General features: G+C 38.0%; 1 protein-coding gene across 2 annotated transcripts in view; it reads left to right on the plus strand.

Moving 5' to 3' along the window:
- The window catches only part of smg (sterile alpha motif domain containing protein 4 smaug), a 30,239-nt gene extending 14,864 nt beyond the window's left edge, over positions 1 to 15,375 (plus strand). For both annotated transcript variants that reach the window (XM_022087230.2, XM_022087229.2), the window contains exons 6-11: positions 1,548 to 1,701; positions 3,568 to 3,764; positions 4,640 to 4,901; positions 5,802 to 6,006; positions 6,848 to 7,118; positions 9,216 to 15,375. In XM_022087230.2, coding sequence (XP_021942922.1) covers positions 1,548 to 1,701; positions 3,568 to 3,764; positions 4,640 to 4,901; positions 5,802 to 6,006; positions 6,848 to 7,118; positions 9,216 to 9,422 — 1,296 coding nt within the window. In that variant the 3' untranslated portion in view covers positions 9,423 to 15,375. The remainder of the gene's footprint in view (positions 1 to 1,547; positions 1,702 to 3,567; positions 3,765 to 4,639; positions 4,902 to 5,801; positions 6,007 to 6,847; positions 7,119 to 9,215) is intronic.
- Positions 15,376 to 16,649: the final 1,274 nt, after the last annotated feature.

Here is a 16,649-nt window from a genome sequence, read left to right on the forward strand (position 1 = left end):
AGGTTTTCACAGCAGAGAGTATGAAGATTTCCGTCTTCTGGGTTGTTGCGCTTTGTAGTCTGGTCGATGTTAACCAACGTTTCAGAGGTCATACTGCCTATGTCATCAGGGCGATGAGTATGAAGATTTCTGTCTTCTGGGTTGTTGCGCTGTGTAGTCTGGTCGATGTTAACCAACGTTTCAGAGGTCATACTGCCTCCATCATCAGAGTATGAAGATTTCTGTCTTCTGGGCTGTTGCGCTGTGTAGTCTGGTCAATGTTTACCAACGTTTCAGAGGTCATACTGCCTCCATCATCAGGGCGATGAGTATGAAGATTTCTGTCTTCTGGGTTGTTGCGCTGTGTAGTCTGGTCGATGTTTACCAACGTTTCAGAGGTCACACTGCCTCCATCATCAGAGTATGAAGATTTCTGTCTTCTGGGTTGTTGCGCTGTGTAGTCTGGTCGATGTTAGCCAATGTTTCAGAGGTCATACTGCCTCCATCATGAGGGCGATGAGTATGAAGATTTCTGTCTTCTGGGTTGTTGCGCTGTGTAGTCTGGTCGATGTTAACCAACGTTTCAGAGGTCATACTGCCTCCGTCATCAGAAGACAGAATTTATCGTCAATTTTGTATTCAAATTAGGCAGAGTTATTGATTTACATCTTTACCTAATAGACATTTGGCATAAATATGACTGTAGTTAATGAAATGTAGAGAAAATCTGCACGCAGACATATACAAGGATATTATTTATGAATAACTGGAATTATGATGCCAGTTATATACTTACATCACTTCTGGTTTGCTGGGACTGACGGCTTGATTTTTGTTATACAGAATGTACCTTCAGGCAGCCTCATACCAAGAAACTTCCTTCCCCAAATGAGGTAATTGGTGATTCCTCATCTACTTGTTTGTCCCTCTCTGCAGCTTTGTCACCTGTGTTGACAGGACTGCATGTTTCTTTAGTGGCCATTCTTGGCTGCAGTCAGAAGATCATCGCAGTTTACAAAGTCTTTGGATTAAATTTTTGGATTATTTGTTACCTTGTTTTAGTCTTCTATTTTTTTTTGTTATCAAAGCATGTAGCTGGCTGTTCAGAAGTGTTAACAAATTGCAGTTTTCTGAAGTAGCATATAATGGTCATTGAGCATGCTGAATTTTGCAAAGACTTTTATCATCTGCATTGCACCATATTTCAGTTCTTCCTTTCTAACAGTAACTGCATTCTCAGATGCCATTTACTCCTGTTACGCTGAAGTTGCAATTGTGTTACAACAGCACAGACTACAGATTGCTATCACTGCTCAAACATGGTAAAACTGTAAGAGAGTAGTTGAACGCAGCAAAAGTTTGGGACAGTACATCACGGGATATTAACCACTGAGGTGTTTCAGCTTACATGTAGTTGATTACTGCTGTTTTTTCTCACATTTCTTACATATTTTGTCATGTAAAATACTACCGTGCAGTTCATTTGAAAACAGGTGACTTAATTGATGGCATGGCAACCCCATTATAGGATTGAAAGATTGAACAAAATTATGGTCAATGTGTTCTAGGATGACCTGTCTGGCAGACAGAAGCCACGCAGTTTCTCACTGTCTTCAGAACATGCCCCTCCCCTCTCTCCTCAGAGCTCACTGGCCTCCTCAGGAAGTGGTTCTCTTGATGAACTACGCTCAGGATTCATTTCAGATGCTTGTGGAATGCGTGGTTAGTATTGACGCTTGTTGGTTTTGTTTGCAAAGCAGCAGTTGGTGTGTACTCTGTTGTAATGCCCTGTAGTCTTGAAAAATGGTTAACAATATTTCAAAGGAACATTGGTAACCAACCACCGACAAGACTACACAGTATCACAACCCAACAGACCACACTTTTGCTGCTCTGAATGTCTCTATCTCTTATTGTGGTTTAAGTTCAAAATTTATACTTGATCCATCTGCCTCTGAGATGTTCCCGAATATAATTTTTTTATTTTGTGTATATTTTAATATTTGTTTTCACATATATTTCATAGCAAAGTCATTCAGTATAATCAGTCCAGTTATCCATGTTATATCCTTCATATCTTATATCCTCTATTCTCAAAATATGGTCTTTTATGTCTTCATTTTGGTGTATCTTCAATAGTTTTCCTCCAGCATATCATAGAACCAGAGGATATATATGTACAGAGAGAGAGAGAGAGCGAGCGAGAAAGGCACACAATTTTTCCTCTTAGTAGAATTTCAGTATGGTGAACATTTTTAAAAGTGACTGGTTCATGCCAGCATATCGAGTGTGCCTACAAATGCAGTAGTAGAAAATGAAAATGAATCCACATTAATAATTGTTTTGACAGCTCTCCACACCATATAATGGTGCTTAAGGGCAGGGTCATCTTTGTATTTTCTACCTTTTACTGTAAATCAGATCTAAAACTTCTTGACGATGGTGAAGAGTCAATTGAATAAAAATTTTCTTGGATATTATCCATCGTCTAGTAAATGTAAAACGACGTTTCGGAGATGGGACTCTATCTCCATCTCCAGGTTCCTACACAGTTGGGCCCACTAGATAGAGCTAATCCCTATCTCCGGACAAAATAAAAAGTGAAAGTCCCAGAATAAAAAGGCAGTACCACACCCTCCATCCGTGGGACGTAAAAGAATAGTATGTAAAATCAAAATTCATAAACACGATAAAGCCAAAAAAAATAAAAACTCACAAAAAAGGTGGGAATAAATACACATGAATATCAGCTCGAAACTCGATGCCCAACTTGGATTTCTTCGGAGATTACAGGTATCCAAATAGGAGATAAATCCAAACTAGGCTGGCTGATAGGGTTGGCGAGTAGTGCCATGTGTGCTGCCTCCTTATATTTTCTGTAGATGGTATTAGGTTCTGTTAATAATACTCTGGTTCCATCCATTATATTTACTAGACGATGGATAATATCCAAGAAAATTTTTATTCAATTGACTTTTACTGTAACATCGTTACACCTTCAGCGGATAAGCATTTGTTTGGGTCATAGTTGCAGTATGTACTCAAGAGAGTCTGCTTCCAATTTGCAAAGATTATAGAAATCTATTTTTTATCTCGTGCATTGTTCAGGGTGTTTTACAACCGCTCTGCAATACATGTGGATGGTGGGGTGATTCAGGCGGTAATTTCAATTGAACATTTTGCTTTAATACGATGTTGATCCTATTTCCAACCATGTGGAGCTGCGGAGGTTCAAGGTGCACACACAGAAGAATATAGACTCTACCATCAAGCGTCCTTCATAATTTTTAGGCTTATTATCATGTCGGTTGCACAGATTGTTGTTATGATATTCTAAATTATTAAATCCGTGTTAATGTGAAGTCTGTGGCGATGGTACCTCTGATACTGAACCTTGCTATTGGTATGGTCTGACTTCATATCTACACAACCAATTTCCCTGTGACCCATTTTACTTTTCTTTATTTTATCATCTCCTTATTGATCTTTGGTTTGTAACATAGAATTTTATTCTGCTGATGATTCTGAGATGTACTGATTGAAGCTATGCTAGGTCGGATGTAAAAGCAAATTCATATCGTCTTGCAGATGTTCCATCATGGCTAAAGTCATTACGACTTCACAAGTATGCACAGTTGTTTGCGCAGTTGAGTTATGAGGAGATGCTGGCGCTCACAGAAGAACAACTTGCTGCTCAGGGTGTCACTAAGGGCGCTCGACATAAAATTATCATCAGCATTCGTAAGCTAAGGGAGCGCTACAACACACTGTGTCAGTTGGAGAAGGTATGAAGAGACTTGATCTATATTTGGTCGATTTTAGAAATTTCTAGAAAGGCAGTGACTTGTGCCATATGGATTGTTCAGAGTAGGGACACTGTGGCTCTTAAGACTTTTGAATTGAAACTCTAGAAATTGAAACTGTATATTTCTGATGAGACACTGTAAGGCAGTAGTCCCCAAGGCCGCCAAGGCTTTTTTTGGGTGCCTGCGTTGTTACGGAAAGAGGTTATACTGAATAATGAAGGCAGTTCAACCACGAACATTATAAAATCGAAGCGCAGATCTCGACGATTGTTTGCGAGCAGCAACATCATCCTACACTCCCAAATTTGAAAAACTGGCCGCTGAAATGCAGTGCCAAACATCACACTAACTTCCCACTTGAGTAATAATAATTGTACTTATAAAAGTACGTATTTTTGATTGCGTGGTTTCTTGTGTCATTAAACGTCGTGTTGTTTTGTGTATTATGTGGTGTCCATATCTTATTTGTCCAAAATTTGGCTTTATTAATTGGTTGGTGCCCGCCACAACCATATAAACTCTCAAATGTGCCCGTAGGCGTAAAAAGGTTGGGGACCACTGACGTAAGGTATCAGAAATATGTAATGAACAGTGTAAAGTATTACCAGCTCCTGATTTAATATAGTCTTTGATGTTGGTCTTCTGGGTTGTGATGCTGTGTGGGCTTGTAGGTTAGTACCAGCATTTTGTATATTTTTACAATCCACTTTTGTAAAAAAGAATTTTATTCCTTTTGTAGCATTAATTTGTCTTTCATTATTTATGAACAGTATTACCAAACAATTGACCAAACTCACAGGTAAGACAAAGTTAGAATTAAAAATATTGTTTGATTTCTAACCTGTTTAATATAGGAAGTGGTTGAAGGTAACAACCTGGCTGCAGCTCTGGAAGAGTTAAAGGCAATTCTACTGTCGCCAATCAAAGCTTCCCATCGTGATGACAAGGAGAGAGATGAGACTGAATTTGGTAGTGATGTGAAGATCACTGATAATGGTACTGCTGGCAGTAATGTAGAAAATACTGGCAGTGACTTCATACTTGCACCGAGTGACTCGGACACCGCAGTTCCTGATGAAGACATCCCAGTCAAGTTCACTAAAGTTATGGGCAAAGGTAGGAATTGGAAATGGGCAAAAGCATGGTGCTTCCTAGGCTCACAAACGTCCTTCACATAAATTTATTTTCACATCCTGAATTTTCCTGTTATATCATAGGGTGGATTGCATTATTTAATCTCTAAATAGGGGTTGGCAGCTTTATCATTACTGTAGGCTACAGTCGCTATTCATATCTTCATAAAGAGCCACAGAAAGAATTAATGACGTACACCAGAGTTAATAATAACTTCTCAGTAAGCCAGATTTTTACAAAAACAAAAAAGTTCTTCATGAAAGAGAGGGGAATGTTTCCAAACTTAATATGAGAAGGATACTGTGGTAACAAACCAATCCCAGAAATTCTTTTCTATATTATTGAAATGTTATTTAACTTTTAAATGGTTATCACACTCACTAAGTTTATGACTAAAAATACCAACTCGAGATGTAACCCATATTTTAGACTCTTGAGTCAGTCCTTGATATATAAATTTTTATTTAATGTGGCATTTTTCAGGAAAGCGGGTGTTATATTAATGCTTTTACAGAAAGTCTGAGAACGCTGTAGGTAGAAAGGGAAGTATAGTTTTTAATCATAGCTGATGGTTAAGAAATGTGGAAGCAGGGCCTTCATATTACAAAGATTTTTGATATCTTCCGTTCATCACTGTAAACCTAATTTATTTTTCGTATGATATGTGTTTTAAAGTACGCGTTTATTTATCTGTGTATGCTCTCTCCTTATATGTCAGGCATTGTACTCCCATGTTTCGTGTGTTCTACATTATCTGCTGTCATCAAGGATCATTGCTGTATTGATCCCTTCGGTTTTGCTGTTGTGTTACAGTGTAATGTTCACATAACTTTGCGTAGGATGAACTTAACTTGTAATGGTGATTTTTGTTGATGTGTCCAGTATGCACTCAACTTCTGGTGAGTAATCACACAGAAGAAGAGACAGTTCGCTTATTTATGTGGCTGTTGGATCACTCACTACAGCATGAAGCATTTACTACACAGCAGAAACGACGGCTGAGTTCATGGAGACTCCAGATTCAGGATGCATGGCATCTGTCCCCTTCTCAACACAAAGCCAGTGACCAGCGTCACGCCAGGCTAAAGTGAGTTCAGTTTCAGATACAATGCTTTCTTCCTTAAAATGAATCGGACTTCATTTGTAGGTGCACTCGACTAAAGGTAACAAAATTGTTGTTCCTATTAACTTTTCTAGTGAACCAGTTTTTTCACTATGATCTAAAAATGTCGCTAGCCTTATTTTAACATTGCATTAAAGTTTACTAACAATTCCTTTTAATTACAGATGTTTTTTCAGAGAAATGTTTTCCTAAATTATTGTGCTAAAGAAGATTTAATTCTGGGGACATTTCATGAAAATTTAATGAAATAAAATTTTACTCTACATTCTCTTTATCAAATGTTGTTATATCTCTTAAGTGGCTTTGGGGATAAAATGTATTTGCAAAGGGGTAGATGATTTCGCTGTTGTACAAATCTTCATGAGTGGTTTCCACCAAAATGCACTGCCATACTTGGTAGTGCTCAGTGTCAGAGCATTTAGACTGCGTACTCTCAGCTTTATATTCAGGCAAGATGACAGCGTCCTTTTTCCCCTTGACCTTGCTACCTGGACTTTGGCACTGTTAACTCAGAGTAATAGATTGACAGTGGACACAGTAAGAGTAACAGTATTATTGATGGTTGTCTGCAGATCATGAATGGGCGTTGCATTTTTTATATTTCACAACTACATATGCTTGGGTTAAATTTATAAATGTTTATTCCTAGTGTTGATGCATTATTTTGTAGAATTTTCTCCTTTCAGAGGCGCATGATCTTGCAGTTCTACTCTTTTCATGTCCTAGCACTGTTGATGCTTAAATAACTTCTTATTGATGGTATGAATATAGAAATAATTGTGTTTCTGCATATTGCGTGTTATAGGTGGCATCATCACAGTCAGTTCTCTTCTGGGACGACAAATGGTTATTCCCATTTACACGGAAACCGGGGACAGAGGTTCCCCCCTCCTCAGCCCATTGGCTGTGGTAACTATCACCACCGTGGCACGAGCGCCAAGCCTGGATTCACGTTGTCATATCCATCGGGTCCTCTTGGGCGGCAACAGCAGCAGCACTGCAGTAGTCTGTCCATGCTGGGAGCAGGTGTCTCCTTCATGGCGAAGAGACCAAGCTTACAGGATACACTTCCAGAGGTCAGATAATGACAACTGTTACTCAGCTTGTCCTTGCCAAGTATTGTAGGTTCTCTGAGTTCATAAAGTATTCAGTCGGTACGAAAATCTATTTTAGAATCATTACATTATTTAAGTTGAACGACTTTCACATAAGAAAATCAGCGTAATGTAAGAAGTTTAATATTTTTCTCACAAGAATAGAGTTTATTTCATAAAAGTCCCCTTCAACATGGGGGGATGTAGAAAGGGCTCTCAAGTTTTTCTTTCCGTCCCGTAAACTTCTTCCACTCTTATGTCATTTCTGTTGCCATCTTTTTCTTCTTCACAACTGCTCCACTTTGCATGCAGAACACCTACCACATCAACATAATCACCACTTTATAATCATCCGGATCTGCTACGTCTGTTTTTTTACAACACTTTTGTCCCCCTTCTTCTAGGTTTATGAATTTCTTAGTGTAAGACATTAGGTTTATGAAACTCCTGTCTCACCAGAAAGGATCTTTCCTATTCCTGTCCCACGGTTTTGGCCTGACTTCCAACTTGTGTGTCTCTACAGGGAACTCAGAAATGAAGTCCAATCTATAATAGACCCTGTTCACAATACGTGTACTCATCTTGCCACCAGTGCCTTTTGCACCAGCTGTCTAGAGAGTCTATATGTGGAGTTGGAAGAGCCCCGACTGTCACGGCATAGGGATTTTCTTTGCATCTATGTTGAAAAACTGGCAACTCGACTCAAGCACTCGGCATACGCAGCTGTATTTCATCCCACAATCTGTGGCAGATAGGAGCTCCTTGACCTGTGGGTGTTTGCCTTCAAAACCTACAAGGACTTGACATACAGTTGCCTTGTAGTGTTCCCATTACACCCCCAAGAATTGCACCTAATGTATCATACACCCTAATGGCAATCTCAACTCATGAGATACACAGGAGGCGGTATTTTGTAGAACTGCCCTTCTGCATATCTGGACCATGCGGTGCTCATCTCTAGCGGTTTTCCGCGACTTTTGCACCTTCCTGTATCGCGAAACAAATGGGATAATCCTCAGGGAAACAAAGTGCATATTCTGAAGCCATCTGTGCAGGAGCGGCAGTCATCTTTGAGTGTTGTCAGGAAGGAAGAAGTCACACCCATCTGCCTCCAGATGTCATACGCACCTGACACATGGTCGTTTGTTGTTGATAAGCCGGCGCCTGTCATTAGAAAATGTGGTGTCCAACTTACTGTGGTGCACGTCCTGGTGGACTGTCCATTTTATGCTGAAACCTGGGATATCTGTCATCTTCACGTGGCTCACTATCTGACGTGCTTGGTGATGATCGGTTTAGCATCTCTGATATTTTATGCCTTCTCAAAGGTGACATAGACACTGTTTGTTGGTATTACGGTCTCTTACCATTTAATAATATATACACCACCAGATCTCCTGGTATTTTAACTATTAAATTACTGCTGTGCAAAATTCACGCACCTTTTGAAAACCTTGAATGTCTTGGAATAGGCAGAATGTGGGTGAGACGTGCAGACTTCTAGCAAATAGTGGGAGGGACTTCTGGTTTCAAATAAGGGATCCTAGTATGCAAGCAGTTGCAAGTTAAAGAGGTTATGTAAGTTGAGAACGTCTTTAACTCCTTGATTCATATAATGCTAAAGACATCAAGAATGTAGAATTATTCTTTGTTATTTTCATGTCTCCATAGTAACCTCTCCAGAAATAAATAAATATTACTTGAAGTGCATTAATATCTCTCGCGCTTTAGTGCTATGTTGCGATATATGTAATTAGAAGTTAGGAGACAGAATTGAAGATGATGTATTTCAACGATCAAGTTGCATCACATATTGAAAGTGTTTAGAGCACATAAAGTGTACGAATATCTTAGTGATGATGTGATAAAACTTTAAAACATTTTTATATATTAATTGTTTACAGCTGTTCCATCTCTAGCACATAAAATACTCATTAAAAAATTGTTTGCTGCATTTAGGCATTATAGTTTGTTGTGGAAACAAAATTGTCTTCTTGTTTGTTTCTTGGTTTAGAGCAAGATTCGTAGTTGTCGTGAACAGACCGCTTCTGTATTAAAGTAAATGCTCTCTGATTCCAGCCTCTGCAGCTGCATGCGTCGCTGCAGAGGACACGTTCAGCTCCGCCAAAACCCAACAACTTCTGCGGCTTAAGTTTTGGGCCCGGAACAAAATGCGCAACTCCAGAAAGTAACTCGAGTGCTGTCGATCCAGAAATCAACTCGCGTTTGGAATCACTCTGCCTTAGTATGACTGAGCATGCTCTGGGTGGCTGTGGAGAGGTATGAACTTAAACTTATTCTGACATTCAGAGGCATTCAGTGGGCTACCTCACCCTGTGACATTGCGCCGGCAACATCTTCGTATGCTGTCTGGCGCAACTCGTACGTGAAACATCTCAACAGTATTTATGTGTGCAATAATGCTGATTTTTAGTCATTGTTACCAGTAGATGATTCACAAAGCTTCTCCGTCTGTTTGTCTCTGAAGAAAGTAGTTTCACGCTTTGCGAACGTCAGTTCAGTCGCTCTACAGTGCTCGTCTCAATTAACAGTGATAAGATTAAAATGGTACTGGAACTATTATTGAAACATCATTCACACTTGATGAGAGCCTTAATTGGTGCACTGGATATCAACTTTGGATGAAATTATTTTGTTAACAGTGTCCCTAGTGGTTGTTACTACATGCTGACAGGATCAGACATATACATTTTTTTTAGCCATTTTTGTATGAATAATTGTATCGCACTTTTTACGCCAATTATGTATGTCAAGTATATCTTAAAAAGGTGGAAAGGTTCTAGTTTTTGTGAGATGGGAATGGATTGTCTTAAGTTTTAAGAGCTTTTGGTTTGTCTAGGAACGATACTTGGCCTGCTGCACCGTAGCTAAGTTCTGAGTGAATGTAGTCGGTTTGTTTTTGTTTGTCGTGACGTAACTGGGGATTTTCTGTTGCCCAAGTTAAAAACTAGTTCTTTTTTCATGTTACTATTATAAAACTGGGGTAAAATAATTTTTTTTATGCTTCTGTATTTTATATGTTTGTTACTATTATAACCAGTCTTTTACATTTCTCAGTGAGAAAAGTAGTGGTATTGATAGAGACGGAGTCAACGCAGTGACATATTCATTTACTAACGTTTGTTTACGTAGGTTTAGTTTATGGAGGTTAAAAATCTTTATGATAATTACTGGGGTTATGCATTCAACATTTTAAAATAACTCAAGATTTGAGCAATCCGTTTTCCAGTGGCAGCTGAAAGTTAACGTATATTTTCAGGCATTGTAATTTAATTTAAATTCTTTAGTAGAGAAGATGGGCACGTTTTAATATTTGCTCACATGTAAAGTGGTCGCAAGATTTCTGACGGATCTTACACTAGCTTCAGTACCATAAAGCTGAATGCACACGCTACATTTAAGACTGATTCTTCGTGTCGGCCCAGTGGTGATCAGATTGCCAGTACTTTTAAACCCCGAATGTTTATTATTTGGCTCTTTTTGATGTGTACGTAGCTTCTTTAGTCTTTCCTAATCTTTTTCTTTTCTTTTACACAATGGACTTTGAGAGGAGTGTTTGGAAGATGAAATATGTAACTCTCGTAACCATTATATATTGTATATTTGTGATGTGGCATCACAGCGTAAGACTGAGATTTTTGAATATCTTGTGAAGGAGTGTAGCAAATAGAATGTTTAGCTGGGGTTAATTTCTGTGCATACTTGTGAATTTGTATTCCGTGTATCGATGGTAATTTTGCTAGGTAAATAATGCTAGCAGGGTTTCTGGCTGAAATATTAATTTTTGAGGCATTTGTGTTCCTGCATTTGTTGTAAAGGCTTCAAGAAAGCTTATAAAACATTTGAGATATCTTGGCATATTAGACAACGAAACTAGAATGAAATAGCGATAACTAATTTAAAAGTTTCAATAAAATAACACTTAGTACAGAGACGCATAGGAAGATTACGTCCAAAGTCATACAAACAATAAGAAAAGCCATTTTTTTGCTCATATCACTGTATTATCATATTTAATATTCTTAATATCTCCTGTGAATTTATCAAAATGCAACTTCTACTGGTTTATGCATTAAAAGTTCTGTTTATTATACTGTACTTGTTTAGAAAGCAGTTTAAATCGAACGTGGAGAAATTTCTTTCATATCTTAATCCCCCACTCTTTATTTTTTTTATTTTATCTTTTCGTACCTTCCCTCTCCTGTGCGTGTTTATCATCCCTTCGATATCTGGCTCCTTAGTGCTTCTCGCCATTCCTTGTTACTTTACCCTTTAACACATTACATTTGAATTTCTTTAAGCATAAGGAAATAACTTAACCACAATTTCCAATTTGAATATATTAAAGACTAATATAATACCCTGTTAATATAAATCTGAAACACTTTATTTGTGTAAAAAAATGTTGGTCAAAACATGCCGTTACAGGAGTACCATAATTTCAGCTTTCTTTCATTGGTCCTCTTCTGACATCAAATGTAAACTCTCATGCAAATTATGAAACCAGTAGGAATTAAATCGGAGATAGTCTTAGATTCTTTCCTTGCATGTTTTAATACATAAAAGTATGAAGACAGAATATATAATAATACAGTAACTTTAATAAAATAAACATTGAATGTAGTGTTTCTTATGTGCTTCTGTGTATGCTTTTGAAGACAACTGAATTCAGTTTAACGTTGTGGTATAATAAACAGAATTTTTAGAGCATGGTGACTTCTATTGTCCTTGACGTGATGTTTGAAACATTTTCATAAATCAGTTTGTTCTTTAAAAGTGAATGTTTGTTAAAATATATTTACATAACTGTGTGTGCAATTACTTAATGTTTTTTATCAAGTCATGTACAGAAATATCAGAAATGATTAAAGGCACATATACGCATAACTAAACTTTTATCAGCTGGAAGGGAAATCCATTTGCCATATGCACTTTAAATGGGACTCTATCGTCCCCTTTCGTCATGACATTATTTAAAGCTTAAACATTCACAAGAGACCGATGTGTGTTTAAAATCCTTCTATATGTTTCTTGTATTATCAGGTATGAAATTTTGAGTCACGCACTTTAAAAGGGTGGATTTACATATTAACATCCGCCTGAAATTTGAAAAAATCTCGAAATTCTTATAGTTCCCTGCAAGCAGCTGTTTCTTTTTTTGTCCCACAAAACATCAAAATCAGATAAATATCTAAAAATGCTTCAGAAGAATGTCATATTTTCTCATGCCTTTCACAAATCCGTACCCATACCTGCCGATTCCGTAAAGCTGTTAGTACTTAAATAGATTAAAGAAGTGCCAATAAAATAGCATAATTACAGAACAAAACAGTAGCTACTTATTTTTGGTGTTCCACATTTTGTAGCGTGCTGACAGTCTTGAGCAATTTAGTTTTGTGGTACAGCTGAAAGCAGGGATCAACACGCACACTCTTGTCTTTGTACCCCGCGTGTCTGTTACAGTCTTGATAGTCTTGTACAGTTGCTGGCTTCAGAGCATTTACATACTCATCACAGAAATCACCTGCTGGAGGATGAAGCATATTTGTCAACACGTTCACATTCTGTTTACTTTCCAGACTGTGTCATATCACCCTTCGCTGTATAATCTTTATGTTGCCCCCGTTCAGTCCGAGTTTCTCTGCACAAAATCACTAGGCATTCAATTATATTTTGGTCTGACAGTACCACATCAGTTTGTAGTCTTAGTATGTAAATTGTGAAATATAAGTTGGGAGAAGAGATGTCCCAATACAGTGGACTCCGGTTAAGCGGGACACATCGGGACTAGAACATTTTGGCCCAATTAAGCGGCTGCCCCAATTATGCGAAGTTCCACGTAAAGAATTAAAAACGGTTAAAACAAAATACAAACTCCTGTTTATTGAGATGATTTATTCAGCAAAAAATAAATACTGTAAATGAATTCTGGAAAAAATGGTACAGATCAGAAAAAAAAATATTTACGCTAAAAACAATTTTGATTTAATGTAGTTCTTAACAGTTAATGATGGAGGAATTTATCAAGCGTGCCCTGCCGTTGTCTGCTGATTGACTGCAACTGAACAAAATCAGTGCAGGTATCTAGTGCAGATATAGGACTGCCTTCATTGCCTTTCTGCATGAAGTAGCGTCCTGGCACTCGCTCAAGCTCAGGTGTGTCGTCCTCATCACTTTCCTAGTCTTCTGATGTCTTTTGGTGTTTTGCTGCAATTTGTTGAACAATTGCACCCTCATAATCTTAATTTTCATTGTAACATTGAAGACTATTGTCGATGGATGCATACTCTTCGTAGTTTCTGATGTGTTGCACTTCCAAAACGGCGTAATTTTCACTATTGGTCGTAACTGGCATCTCCAAGCCTGAATGCTTAAAAACACAGTGAGCAAAGCAGTTCTGAATAGTCTTGCTGCTTATTGCTCGCAAGCAGATTCGCTACACTGTCTGAATACGAACGTGTTCATTACTGAGTGAATCAGCGATGACTCACTGACTCCTCGACATGCCATAAGCGTGCCATTCCGATTAAATGGCATGGTGTCCCAAATAAGGGAAGCAAATAAACGGCTGCCCCGATTAACCTTGGCCCAATTAACTGGAATCCACTGTATTTCAGTCCTTTTAATCAGTTCTGTTAGATCGTCATTAGTTGCATTTACACTTTTCTTGTCTTTGTCTAAATACACTGTCCTGTTGTATGTATATCTCTCAAAATCTTATATCATGTCCCTTTGTTATCCAAAATGATTTGCTTCCCTGTGGTATTACAGTTCAAAAACCCTACCTTTGAAAAGTACAACTTCTGGGCACCGTATGTTCAGATGGGCTGTAGTATTTAGCATACACTTCATTGAGCTTTTGAAAAGTAGTTTTCATTTTCCGTAACCTGTCATAAGTTTAATATGTTTGTCGTCGTTGTCAGGAACATGTAGAAACTCTGTAGGATTTGAGGTTAGGTTTTCACGGCGGTGAGTCTGAAGATTGCTGTCTTCTGGGTTGTTGCGCTGTGTAGTCTGGTCGATTTTTACCAACGTTTCAGAGGTCATACTGCCTCCGTCATCAGAGTATGAAGATTTCTGTCTTCTGGGTTGTTGCGCTGTGTAGTCTGGTCGATGTTTACCAACGTTTCAGAGGTCATACTGCCTCCATCATCAGGGCGATGACGGGGGCAGCATGACCTCTAAAACAGTTGGAACCGTCGACCAGACGACACAGCGCAACAACCCAGAAGACAGCGATCTTCATGTAAAAACTCTTTAAAGAAATGTCGCTTGGCCTATGAGGTAACCTAGAATTTATTAGAGTGTAGGTACACACTAACATTTTGATAGGAATGAATATTTAATGATCTCGTAATGTGACTGGAAGTTTGTGCTGTGAACTTATAGATGAAATCATAAGTACAAATGATGTCACTCCTTTAACCATTAGAGTCAGATATGATTTTAGTTTCTGGAACCACCTGATGTCACTTGTGCGTGGTTCAAGTGGTTAACAATTCTTTAAAACTTTGTAGCTTCAGACACTTTTGATATTGAAAATGTTTATCAGAAGTGCGACTCTCATTAGAGAAATACTTTGGAATTTAATGTTTTGTGTTTGCACAAACACAAAACGATGTACTTTTCTGTGTGCTACATATTTCAAAATAAATTATTCTGGCAAAATAATCTGTTCTCAGTACGTCCATTTTGGGAACAGTAATTTTTTAAATTACATTTGTACTGATACTGAAAGGCAAAATGAACTACTTCTGTGCACAATAATACTTGAATATACTGGAGATAAATACCATGATAAGTATCATAATATTGCTTATAACTGTATTATCTTTGTTACAGCTTAACACCATATAAAATAAGATTCTTAATTTGGTGTGTGCCATCTTTAGATGTATTTTTCAGAATGTAAAATGTATGATGATTTTTGAAGACCTATAATTCAGTGATAAAAGAGTTCTCACTTATTCCACACATGTAAGCTGACATAACAAGAAAGCGAGAGGCATGTGAATAAAATCGGAATGTGAGGAGTGAGCTATTGGTTCAATGTGCGGTCTGCGGCTTGTATATGCGACAGGTGGCAGTGCTGCACCGAGCAAACATTTGCATGGCATGAATATGGGAAAAGTTTGATGTGTGTTTGATGTTTTTATTTGTTGAAAACTTATTATTTGTACTTGTTATAGAGTTTAAAAAATACACAGTTTAAATGAGATCACACAGAGTTTTATCATCAAATTTTAGTTGAAGTTTTAGTATTTGATTGGGTAGTTACGCAGAATGGTGAACTTCTTTGCGTTACCTACTTTCCTTGTTTTATAAGTAAAAAATATGTTATGGTGTCATCTTGTGAATGAGGCGCGCGTATGAGTGCACATTCTCAGCAGATAGACTTATTCTGTTGAAATCTGGTATGAATGTCGTCCCATTTTACCTGCTGATTAATTCTTGTCTGAGGTATAAGTAACAGTTGTGAGGAATGTAAAATAACAGCATAAAATATATTTCTTTCTTCGATACCAATAATTGAACTACTGTTAATATAAAATAAGCAAACAAACTATTAATTCTATAAAAAGGACACTAGTGCCATACACATTTCAACCTCAAGAGGTCATCATCAGTGGCAACAGGGAAATTAATTCATTTAATCAAAATGGTTTAAAAATGGTTTAGAAAACAAATAATGAACTGTAGTAACCAGTTGACGCGGCTGATTGCCCGAGAAGATTTTCTTGGATGCACTACTGATAATTTAATTTAAAGTGTTATATTTTACTGGGGACCTTTCTGTTTGTAGTCCTTTGGTATTGCTAAGATAGTGGATGAGATTATACCATGTCTGCTTCCTCCCTCATCCCTACCAATTCATTATATATGCTGTCGTTCGATACTGTATAATTGTGTCATTTGAAAGCTCGCTGAATAAACCAACAGTTTCAACCTTTCGATGCTCCCACTCCTGAAGAATGTGGCAGTCTGTAGCAAACAGTATCCATTCATCACCTTTTTGGTCATTTCACCGAAATTAGTGGTAAAGGTGACGGTACTTCCTGGGTGTTGGTTATCTGGCTGGCGTCAGATGTAGAGCGATTTAGATATGGAACGGTTGTCAGTGGGGATATTTCGAGCAAGGGTTTCAGGTGTAGCTATTCGTGGCGCTTTAAAGGGTAGCACTTCCCTTCAGTAATGTGGACGGATAATGACGTAAAACTGGTACAATTTATTTTTGCTGAAGTCGGTGTGATTTAACCGAATTCTCGATTTGTACGCTTAGGAGGGTTGACTTATGTGTAATGTTCCGGCCCGTGAATTTAAAACGAGAACTATCGTAAATACTTCTTGTGAGTCGAATACTCAGACCAAATTACTGTGGCGCGAATCGAGCCAAGGAAAACCCTGGTGCCTGGTGCACCCCCCCTTGCAGTGTCTGATATTCCGTTGCAATTGGGTAGTGGTTCGGTTACAGCCAAGAACATTCTTTAGGGG

Source organism: Zootermopsis nevadensis, unplaced genomic scaffold, assembly GCF_977971745.1.
Source record: "Zootermopsis nevadensis isolate Lab colony 2312 unplaced genomic scaffold, Znev_1.0 Znev_ptg000022l, whole genome shotgun sequence".
In the NCBI taxonomy this organism is placed as follows: Eukaryota; Metazoa; Arthropoda; class Insecta; order Blattodea; family Termopsidae; genus Zootermopsis; species Zootermopsis nevadensis.